The sequence below is a fragment of the Crocodylus porosus genome, unplaced genomic scaffold (assembly GCF_001723895.1).
Source record: "Crocodylus porosus isolate Cpor-Errol unplaced genomic scaffold, CroPor_comp1, whole genome shotgun sequence".
NCBI classification, from domain to species: domain Eukaryota; kingdom Metazoa; phylum Chordata; order Crocodylia; family Crocodylidae; genus Crocodylus; species Crocodylus porosus.
In genome coordinates, this window is record NW_017728906.1 from 202,892,278 (window position 1) to 202,903,522 (window position 11,245).

Sequence of the window (11,245 nt, forward strand, 5' to 3'; positions counted from 1 at the left end):
ACAAGGAGGTGATCCTCCCCCTCTATGCGGCACTGGTCAGGCCGCAGCTGGAGTACTGCGTCCAGTTGTGGGCGCCGCACTTCAGGAGGGATGTGGACAACATTGAGAGGGTCCAGAGGAGGGCCGCCTGCATGATCAGGGGACAACAGGGCAGACCCTACAATGAGAGACTGTGGGACCTGAACCTGTTCAGCCTTCACAAGCGAAGGCTGAGGGGGGGACCTGGTGACCGTCTATAAACTCATGAGGGAGGACCAGAAGGGTTTGGGAGAGACCTTGTTTCCCCATAGCCTCCCCCCTGGCATAACAAGGAATAACGGCCACAAGTTGTTGGAGAGGAGGTTTAGATGAGACATCTGTAAGAACTACTTCACGGTCAGGGTGGCTAGGATCTGGAGCCAACTTCCAAGGGAAGTGGTGCTAGCTCCTACCCTCGGGTGCTTTAAGAGGCTTGATGCCTACCTGGCTGGAGTCATTTGAGCCGTTTTTTCCTGCCCAGGCGGGGGGGTTAGACTTGAAGGTCTACAAGGTCCCTTCCAACCCTATTTCTATGAACCCTGCAAGGATTTATAATGATGCTCTTGTTCGAGATCTTCAAGAGGATTTCCTAAATATAAATACAAGAAACTGGGGGTGGGGAGGGGAAATAAATGCAGAGATGGTGACAGATGCTAGGATCTAATAGAGATATAGGCCTATGATCCCACATCCAGTCTCCTGTGTACAGTGTGCCTCTCTCAAGGTTGTTCAGAGGAGTCGTTATCACCAGCTCATTTTTCCACCCCCACCCTCCCTTCCTCGCTGCCAAGCGTCAGAGAGACGGATGAAGCATTAGTACCAGCTGGAAAAACAGTAACCAGAAGGAGCTGACTCTGCACTAATGCTCTTGACCTCTGTACACTGTTAGCAGATGAGTCATCTGGAAAGTGCAAGCTGCAGGCTCAGAGGTGCTGAGAAAAGGCCTGTATCACTGCCCAGAACAGCCAGGCACTGGGTTCTGCTTCCAGTTACAAACTTCACCTCTGTGAATAAAACCTTCAATGTCTTTTTCCAAAGCTGCAGCCCATCAGCATGCCAGCTCTCAGCTAGGCATATCGGCTCGATCAGATCAGACAGACCCATCAGCTATTAAAAGATCCTGCAGCACTCTAAGACTGTGACCGCAGTGATCCTACTTAGCATGTGGTCAGACGCTAAGTTCTGCTTCTCTATATATTTCTTCTCATTTCAAAGTGATGAACATTCGCTTTTGGGTCTAAGCTGTGAGGCCTTTGACAATGGCTTGGTTCTGCCCTAGAGGGGACCGCATTTCACCAGTGCAATAGGTCTCTGCTGTAACAATGGCAATGGATTTCTAACCAGTTCTCCAGCCAAGGCTATGATCACACATTACTAGCCAACTTCAGGAATCCTCTACACAAGGCTTACTCATTATTACCTGTATTTTATATGATTAAAAGTGTAGCAGCAGCATTTACTCTGCATTGGAATTCCACTCCTTATGATGAATTAAGCAGTGCTGGGGATGGAGCTTGTACAGAACTTCCCTTTCATTTACATTTATTCCTCTAACTTTGGCATCCCCTGTTTACATATTGCACCTCCTCACCAACGTATTCCCTCTAGTGTAAAGGTTGGTATTAATCAGGCCATATTATCAGGGGACGTTATCGGGATTTGCACAATCATGACTACTACAAAGGGGATAGATCTGGAACTTGTGTTCTCTGTTTCTAATCAAAGAGCAATGGACACGTTGCTTTAGGAGGAGTGGCTGAGGGAACTGGGTTTATTTAGTATGGAGAAGAGAAGATGGGAGGGATTGAATAGCAGCCTTCAACTCCCTGAAAGGAGGTTGCAAAAGAGGATGGAGCTGGGCTATTCTTAGTGGTGGCAGATGATAGGACAAGGAGCAATGGGCTCAAGCTGCAGCAAGAGAAGTGTAAGTTAGATATTAGGAAAAAGTCTCTCTAGGAGGGTTGTGAAGCACTGGAATAGGCCACCCAGAGAAGCTGTGGCATCTCCATCCCTGGAGGTTTTTAAGACCCAACTAAACAAAGCCTTGGCTGGGATGATGCAGCTGGGGGTGGTCCTGCTTTGAGCAGGGGTTGGACTAGATGTGACCTCCTGATATCTCTTCCAGATCTCATTTTCTATGAGTCTATGGAATGGAAAGGGGGCATGGTATGAAAGGATTTCCAAGAGGATGTGTAACTAGGTGGTGGCATTCACTACCACGGATGTCATGGAGGTCACGGACACAGCAAGATTCAAAGACCAGACATCAACAAGGATGAAAGGGATGTAAAAATCTCATACTCCAGGGCTTAAAAGCCACTCTTATTAGAGAAGACAATGAAAACTTTGTGGGGAGAGTCCGCCACATTTGCTCACCCGGTGGGTTTCTTGCACCTTCTTCTGAAGCATCAAGTGGTGGCCCTGTAACCCTGCCTATAATCAGGGTGCTGTAGCACTAGGCGAGATTAACAGTTGGCTGTTCCCAGAGCCGAGCCTGCTTTTCCATCACAGCATACGCAGCCTCCCTCATTCACTCCTCAAATCGGTCCCCACTTCCAAGTCTCAGTGAAACATCTTAGCTCTGTAAAGCTGAAGGTTTTCACATGATTCTGTCCACAAATGATGACTTTTGCCCATGGCTACTCTGGAACTAAATGGAAATGCTTTCAGAGGCGGGCTGCGTGGGAACTGGCCTTGTTGGTGCAAGTACACGACCATCAGACATGCCCGTTCTGTGTTAAACCTGCAAACGGCAACAGAATTTCACCTCCTTCATGTTACAGGACTTTTAGCCTTCCAGTGCATTTGCTGGTTTTGCAAGTGCAAGCAGAATACATGCCAAGTGCTCCAGCTCAGTTTAATAACGTCAAACATACCAACCCCAATCGTGCATACAGTTAAGCAGTAAATACTGCCTGATCCCATGGAAATCAAGAGGAATTTTACCACTGCCTTCAGTGGGAGCAAGGTCTGGCCCTAACACCCCGAAGAAAGCAGAATAGTGTGTGTGATACTATAAAAGCCTCAGGGGATATGATCATTTAGAAATGACCTGTGATTCATCACTGCAATCGTGGAGATATGGGTAGACCTTTGTCTACCCCATCTCCCGAGCGCTGCAGAAACCACTGGTGGCGTCCAAAGTTCTCAAATCACTTCATCATTACAGGTTGACTGGGGCAGGTTTTACGATTACAGTGGGGGTCTTGCAATGCCCCTGTTTTCACATGCTCTTAACTTGTGAGAAAGTTCTCCTCTGTGGCTGCAGTTTGAACCCAGCCTCACAGAAACCTTGAGAGAGCAAGCAGCAAGTTCTCTTTAAAGTCACTTTTGAGGTGGAAATTTGAGGAAGAACAAAAAGCTTTTTCAGTCACGAGTAATCCAAAAGCAGGTGGAAAAACCTTATTCTTTGCACATAAGTAGTTCTCAGAAAGGACCCTAAAAAGGGCAAATATATAGGGGATGTCCACTTTGTTTCTACGTCTAAAGAAAGCATGAACATTTGGATTTTTTTAAAAATTCTTTTTTTTTTTAAATAAGAAATTCAGATGTTATTGGCCCTGGTTTTGTTGGAAGATGCCACGGATAATGATCAGAACAATGCAACACACTGTTGTTCATTCAGCAAAGAAGTCATGAAGTCAACCTGGAGCAACTGGAGAAGGGGAGAGAGGTATTTTTGGTCCAACTCTTTATCAGCCCATACTTAACTCTAGTGTCAGACCAGCATTGGAGGAACGAAGTCTGCTGCTGTCAGACATGATGCTCTAGCATTGTATGTGCAAATACATGCAGCTCAACATGCAGCTCTTCAGCTTGTGGCACTGTGTCCTGCTGATGTGAAAGGCTGCGAGGTGCTGTGAGCTTCCAGTGGTAGGAGCCTCAGAAGAAAACCAGAGGAAAGTGCCAGACACCAGCTGCTACAGGTCACCAAGGGCTGCCCTCCCTCAGATTTTATATCAGTCATCAATGACAGAGCGTCCTGATTACACAAACCTCAAAACTCAGAAACAGGACATGAGTCACAGGAAGGGGTTGCTCCTCATTAGACAGTGCCTGACTGATGGCTAGCGTTTCTCCCAGTCTAGGAATATAGTGGGTGATGTGGGATGTGCCAAAGTTGCACTAAATCCAGAAAGCAGCATGCAAACCAGCAGGACCCCTTTGGTCATGCCGCACACATCTTGAGCACAGGCGCGTTGGAGCTGGGGATCTGTCCTGAAGCATTGTTGGAGGGCAAGCTTCCAGCAGAGTTAAGGTTCGCTGAATCTTCTGGGCTAATCATACAGAAGGAGGCTGCCTGCAGACTTCTGCACAGCAATCTTTCTGTGCCTCTCACACTTGTGCTAATGCCTTGCACGCAGGACAAGCCTAGAGCACTTAGTGAAACGCACCAAACTGACATTTTCAAGAGGCACCTTTGGCAGCTTAATGAGAAGTACCAATTTTAACCTCCTGCATAGTTTCCAGAGCAAGCATGTGAAACAACATGTTTACCCCTTCCCTGGACTGAGAAACCACCAGTGCCAGGTCAGCTCATGAGGTGACACCTGCCCTTTCTATCTCTCTGTGCCAACTCAATCACACAGGATCAGTGGCCGATAGAAAGCCTTATTAGCATATCGTCAGTCAGAAAAGCAGCCGGGGGTGGCGGGAAGAGACCTTGTGTATTAAAAGATCACACTTCAATTTTCCTATTATAGAAGTGGCAGTGATTTTCTGGGAGGGTGCAGATCATCTAAGGTTTATCTAAGGACTGTGCGTCAAATGAGGAAATAAACCCAGAAGGCTGGTCAGTATTTTATTCAGATTTGGAGGCTTGGGCTATTTCAAGTGCCTGAGACTTCTGACCAAGAAAGAGAGCCTGAAGCAATGATCGTTTTGCATCTCTGGAGCAATGAGTATATCTGGCAGCTGGTTCTGTTTTTGCATTAGACTTAACAGACTGCACAACTGCATGTCAGAAGTGACCTTGCACCTGCATTTGCCTCCCGTACAGTAAAAAGTTTGTATGAAACCATGGAGGCTTGGTATACATTATTCTTTCCACACACAAGCTAATTCAGATGCATAGTTAGCTGTATAATGCTCCCCTTTTCCTTTCTGAGCATATGAGTCATAAGGTGAAAAAAATCTCAGTAGTTCTGTCCAACGGATGAAGATCACAGTTTTGCAATGTAAAGGATCCTTACCTCGTGTCCTCTAAGTACCCATAGCACAGAAAAATAAAAAGCAAGTTGCTAGTTTTAGAAAAGTGGTTGCAGACGGTGGTAACTGATATGGTAGCAAAAACTAGGAAGTCACAGGCAGCAAGAAAGGCTGTTTGGGTTATTTCTTAGCTGTTCCAGCTTCACCATGAACAAGGCTCTACTAAATCATGAGCATCTGACAGGGTCAGTGTCATAATACAAGGCAACTCCTTCTGATTTGGCTCAATAGTAAATTCACCAAGAAAGGAATAAAAAGAAGTTCTTTCCTGCACTGGTTTTAGCATAAAAGTTATTGTCAGGATATTCTCAAAGGAGAGAAGGATAAATCTTAACAAAAAGCTTATTTAACCTTCCAGTTTGAAAAAAACAACAACAAACATTTTTCCAGATGGCCTCATAGGGTGATTTATCAACTCTGCAGGAAGGAGGCTTCAACTGGGGTTTGAAAGCATCTACCCTACTCTACAATCACTTTACTATTTATTCTTCTATACCAAGAGGATGCCTGGAAGTCACAAATCAGAATCAAGGCACCAGTGTGCTGGATGCCAGGCATACACATAAGGAGGTAAGATTCATGTCTCAAAGAGCCTGGGGTCTAACCTAAAAAGAAGACAGAACAATGGATGCAAGAAGAGGGAACCAGTGAGAAGAATAGGCTGTATGTGGCTACACACCTTGGCAATGTGTGCAATGTTGGTTCTGACACTTAAAAAGTAGCTTTATCTTTAAAGTAAGTAAAGATCAGCCAGCACTGTCTGTGCTATACCTAGCCTTCATTAGTGGGCTGATGTCCTAAGGTTATAACAGAGTCTTGATAGGAGATTGGAAGTCAATATATGACCTTAAGGATCAGTTTGGAGCGGCTATTCTGTAGATTAGGGGCAGAGAAGAAGGAGGCGTGAGGAGGTCCACAGACACTGATGTACAGGGAAGGTGGGGCTGATCAAGCTGGCATTGGCAGGCTGGAGGGCACGAGGGTGAGCCGTATGGAGCAGAGGAGATGGGAAAGACATGGAGGATGGAACCAGAGCTAGAGGTGGAGAAAATTAAATGGAGTTCTAGTTTGGGGCGCAGGGGGTGGGTGTTGTACAAATTTCAAAGACCAGGAATATGTCAAACTAACACCTGAGTTGCAGCTTCCTCTCCAAGAAGAGTTACTTGCTGTCCTCAGTCACAGCAGCTGGTAATCCCACTCTCTCCACAAGTGCCTCTGCCTTTCTCCATGTGATTGTGGAGGCCCACCTATGCTCCCACCAGGCACCAAGGAAAAAAACAAGCAGGAGAGTGCTGGGTGAGGGAGATGGGGGCAGAGGCTCTAGAGAAGCTGGGTAAGGCCTGCTTGCCAGCTGTCTTATGGGCAAAAGGGGGTTGTTGATCCTCAGCTGAGAAGAGCAGCTGCAGCTCAGGTTTCTGCCTGATGTCCCGTCCCAGGTATGTGAAGTTTGCGGAACAGAGAAAAGCAAGCCGAGTTAGAAAGCGACAGTCAGGACAAATCAACAACAAACCTGGGGAGCAGAAACCATGGCAGTTCAAGCCTTCCAGTTCCCTTTTAAATGGATCAACATTTAGAAAGATGCAGTAATTCAATGTACACGCGCCAATCCTGCCGCCAACTATAAAGAGCACTGGACTTGAACGCCCATCTTGCCAACTGAATGACTTTTTTCCATATTTTTAAAGGGACAGTGATTATTTCAGATGCTACTGTATTTACTCTTGTTCTTATGTGGTTAAAGCACTCGACTTGAGACAACTGGGTGCAGTTCTTAGCTTATCCACAGATCTGCAGTGAGACTTTGAGCAAGTCATTTACCTGCTTCTTCTTGTAAATCAGTTACAGGGCTTCTTTTCTTTAACCCTTTGTCCATCTGGTCTGCTTAAACTGCAGCTTGGTGCAGGGAATCTCTCTTACTGCTTGTATAACACACTGGGCCCTGCACTGGATATGGCCAATATGCCCTCTTAGAATAAAATGTAGCCCTGCAAAGATCGATACAACATTCCTGGAATTAAGTGTTCAGTGTAAGGAAAATCCTCTTGATACAATACTGTTCTGCTAACTCTTCCTAACGATCATTAATCATTCCTATAATAGTAACATCCAAAAAGTCCCATTCGGGTGTAGGTTTCTAATGCTCTAACCATTTAACTAGTGGCTGGATGAAGAGGTGATTCAAGCAGTATTTTGATTTTTACATAAAGTCATGAGTACAGATAGTGATTTAAAAATACATAGAAGAAGAAGGTTCTTCTGCTAAGAAGAGGTGGTGGTGATTCTGCAGCGAAGATGTACCACTAAACTGCTGGCGTGAGAACGGGAGCAGAGGTTAGCTATGGAAAACTAAATGGACGTAGGGAGCTTTGAGAATAGGCTCAGAAGATTTATGGTGAAAATGAAAAGTTGAACCAAGGGATATTTGGTTACTGAAAACTTTTGACAGCTTTAGAAGAGGAAAACTTTAAATGTATAAAAACCAATTTACAACAAGAGAATTTGGCTGCTCCTAAAATAAACCACAATTTGCCTAACTAAAAGACCAATTTTCAGACATCCCAGTTGTAGTGACAAACCTGTAAACTTGTTTGTTCTTTTCAGGTAGTGTCCATTAATTCAGGGCCATTAAGTCCTGCCTGTTCTGTCCTGTTTAGCCAAGCAAGATGTTCCCAGTTACATAAATGTTCTTCCCAGCATTTGCTTCAGTAGGTCAGAGGGAGGGGAACGAGCACATTACATTTGAAGGGAGTGGTAGCAAACAACTCACCTGTTGCACTACCAAGATCTGCACCTATAAAACCAAACAGCTCCCTTTATCTAGGGCAGTATGTGAATATTTGGACACTGTAAAAGATGACAGCCAGGAACTTTCTGAAAATGAAATGCTCCTATTACCCTCACAAAGCAAACAAGTATTTTTATGGACTTACACATGTCTAAGATACTGCCAAAGCATTCAATCACTTTCCTGAATGATTTCACGGACACCGCTAAGTTTGCACTACTCCCTCCACATCAGCTGCAGAATGACTTTGCCGCTTCCAGATCAGAGACTCTCCGCTGTAAACTCACTTGCTAAAGTCATGATTATCTTAGCAATACTTCCAGGTAACAATTTCAAAGCTGGGTGCCTAACATAAAGGATATAAACTGCTTGATTTTCAAAAGTGCTGACTGCCTGCAGCTCTGTTACTTCCAGTTTGTCCTAGCTTGAAGGGAGAACTAGAGTCTATGAGTGTGCAAGGCCAATGTGACAGCTGTCATAAATGCGGGAATATTGTAGCTAATGCAGCCATGGATACGGAAAGACGTTTTCACTGAGAGGGGAAGCGATCTACTGGGAATGAAGTTGTCCCCACCACTTTTTTAAACTTCCAGAGGGTTCTTAACTTAATCCTTGAAAGCCAGAGAAGGGAACGAGGGACCTTTCATTTGACATCTCATCTGAAAGAGCGGTGGGTCCTTCACGTGGAACAGAAAAGGAACGAAGGTGACAACCATACTTACGTCAGGAGCCGTGGCAGATGGCTGGGAAGCGGCATTGAGCATTCTCATGGAGACCTCCAGGTGCTGGGGTGGAAGGAAGAAGTTGGGAATTGCAACAGGATCAGGTCTGAACCAAGCTGTTAAGCAATAACACGTAGCAGGGTATAGTTACACAAAGCCCCCCCACCCCGCAGCTAAAAATTTGGACTCGGCTTCAGGACAAAAGTGGTTTTGAAGCATCTCTGACTACACCAAATGCATCTTATTTAATTTTAAAACAGTGAAAGTCTGTGCCATCTAACGATTAAGAGATGATCAAGATACATAAGTAATATTTCACAAACATTCTCATTCTGAAAAAAATTGCAACATGCTTTACCAAAATTAACATGTGAAACATAGGTGTCACTTCATCCATTACTGAAATGTGGCAACACGTTTTTAATGGATATTTTTTCTTTTTTTTTAATTAAAACTAATGCAGGTTAGGATTGAAACTGTCTTCATCTGTGTCCATTACAAATACACAGTCTGTGAACTAACCCATAATTAGGGGACTATTGTTAAACCTATGCACATAGGAGTTAGTCAAAACAGGTTTTCTGAAAGGTGCTTCTGATCTGCTCAATATAGTGATTGGCAAAAACTTCTGAGGGGAAAAAAACACTATAATTTCCCATTACAATTAGCTATCAATAATTAAATAGCCAATTTAATTTGAATAGCCAAAGTAAGAATCAATAATCCCAAAATTTCAAAAGGACTAAGGTTTCTGTTAACTCATTAACTTGCTCACACATGAAGAACCAACATGGGATCTTAGCTGTAGACTGGCCAACCGTTTCCATCCTCCTTTACGGCTAGTTTATTAACGAATCAAGAAGAAACACCGTTTAAACATAAAGCAGGACAACGGCTGAAGCATGATCTTGAAACCACTTGTATAAAACTTGTTCAAAATCCAGTTGTGCTTGGGGGAATACTGACCTGTAAGGCTTCATATCGGCAGGTAGTTTTTAACCTTGCCACTTTACATTTAAAATGAAATGTAGCCCCATCCTAGCAATGATAATCATATAGATTTCTAATTAAGAAATAAGTCCAAGTGTAAAGCGCGCTTCACGAGAGACAAAAAAGGATACAGCACAACACTAGCTTTCACAGGCTTTTCTGATTCTTCGTGTAGGATCTCACCAGAGCACCTACCACCGTCTCTTGCAGCCTCTGTCTCTGATGACAAACTTTTAACATACGTTTTCTCAGAATCACTTCCTTCCTCACTTTGATCACTCACATCTAAATCCACACTAATTTTCTCTTCTATGCTGGAGGGTTTGGCTATGGCAAAATCTCTACTATCTGAAAGAGTCAACGGTTCTCCAGAGACTACGCAAAACTCTGTGTCTCGTTCTGCTTGCTGGGCTTCCAATGCTCCGATGTGCTCGGTGCTCTCATCTTCCAAATCATCTGCTTGATGTGTTTCTGATAAATGAGCAGCCTGAAACTCCTCCAAATCAGCTGCTCTGATATTATTATTTGGACTTTCAAGGCCTTTTCCCATTGTCTGTGCCTCACTCTCTTCCGTATACGGACTAACAAATGATCGCGCAGTGCTGGGCAGGCTGTGGTGGTCATCCTCCAGCATACTTGACAAAGAGCTGCTTCTTCCATTCTCTCTTTTCTGTAAACTTCCATCATCCACTGGGTGCTGGCCTTCATTCTTCAAGTGTACCAGTTCCTCGCTGGGACCCTGCTCCACTTCAGATACAAGACTGGACCAGGGACTGGTTTTATCGGTTACTGTAGTTATCTCGTTCAGAGTCCTTGGTTCTATGACATCCTCTTCATACTCTTCATCACTATGGGACTCAATGACACAACCCCCCTCTTCTGTTCTGTTCTCCATTGACAAGGGATGCTCATTTTCAGAGGCTTTTTGGCCTAGAAATTCATACAGCATGCCTCTTTCAAATGGGGACCTTCCAGAAGGGAGTAAGCGCAGTGTGGCATTATCATAACCACTTGATTGTTCCATTCTAAGTTGGCTCTGGTGCATCTCAGTTCTGACTGCTTCATCTTTATGGTCTGGGATGACAGGATAATATTTAGCACCTGAATTTCTGCTATGGCCTTGAAGCGCATTTGAAGATTCTGTGGCATTTTTAGTTATAGTCTGCAAATCTGATTAATGGGACATAATGTTAGTTCACACAGGGACAGAAGACTTCATCACACATATGTAGAGCTGAATGCAGGTAGCTTTGTCAAACAATGGGTTGATGGGGAAGGAGCTAAACTTGCTAATAGCTCAAAACCATCAAAAGGGCAGGAATTCTTGGGTCAGCTCACAGAGGTAGTGAAGGCTAAGGATGTGGTAGGCATGGGGGACCTGAACTTCCCAGACATCTGCTGGGAAGAGCAGACAGCCAGGTCTGAACGCTCCCGCAGGTTCTTGGCCAGAGTGCAGGACCTCCATCTAACCCAGGAGGTGCACAGCCCCACCAGGGGAGACACCTTGTTGGACCTGGTGCTG

General features: G+C 44.6%; 1 protein-coding gene across 4 annotated transcripts in view; it reads right to left on the bottom strand.

Moving 5' to 3' along the window:
- Window positions 1-11,245, bottom strand: part of C2CD3 (C2 calcium dependent domain containing 3) — a 73,310-nt gene that overhangs the window by 7,750 nt on the left and 54,315 nt on the right. For all 4 annotated transcript variants that reach the window (XM_019530545.1, XM_019530544.1, XM_019530543.1 and 1 more), the window contains exons 30-31: window positions 9,855-10,893; window positions 8,734-8,839 (exon numbers count right to left, since the gene is read on the bottom strand). In XM_019530545.1, coding sequence (XP_019386090.1) covers window positions 8,734-8,839; window positions 9,855-10,893 — 1,145 coding nt within the window. The remainder of the gene's footprint in view (window positions 1-8,733; window positions 8,840-9,854; window positions 10,894-11,245) is intronic.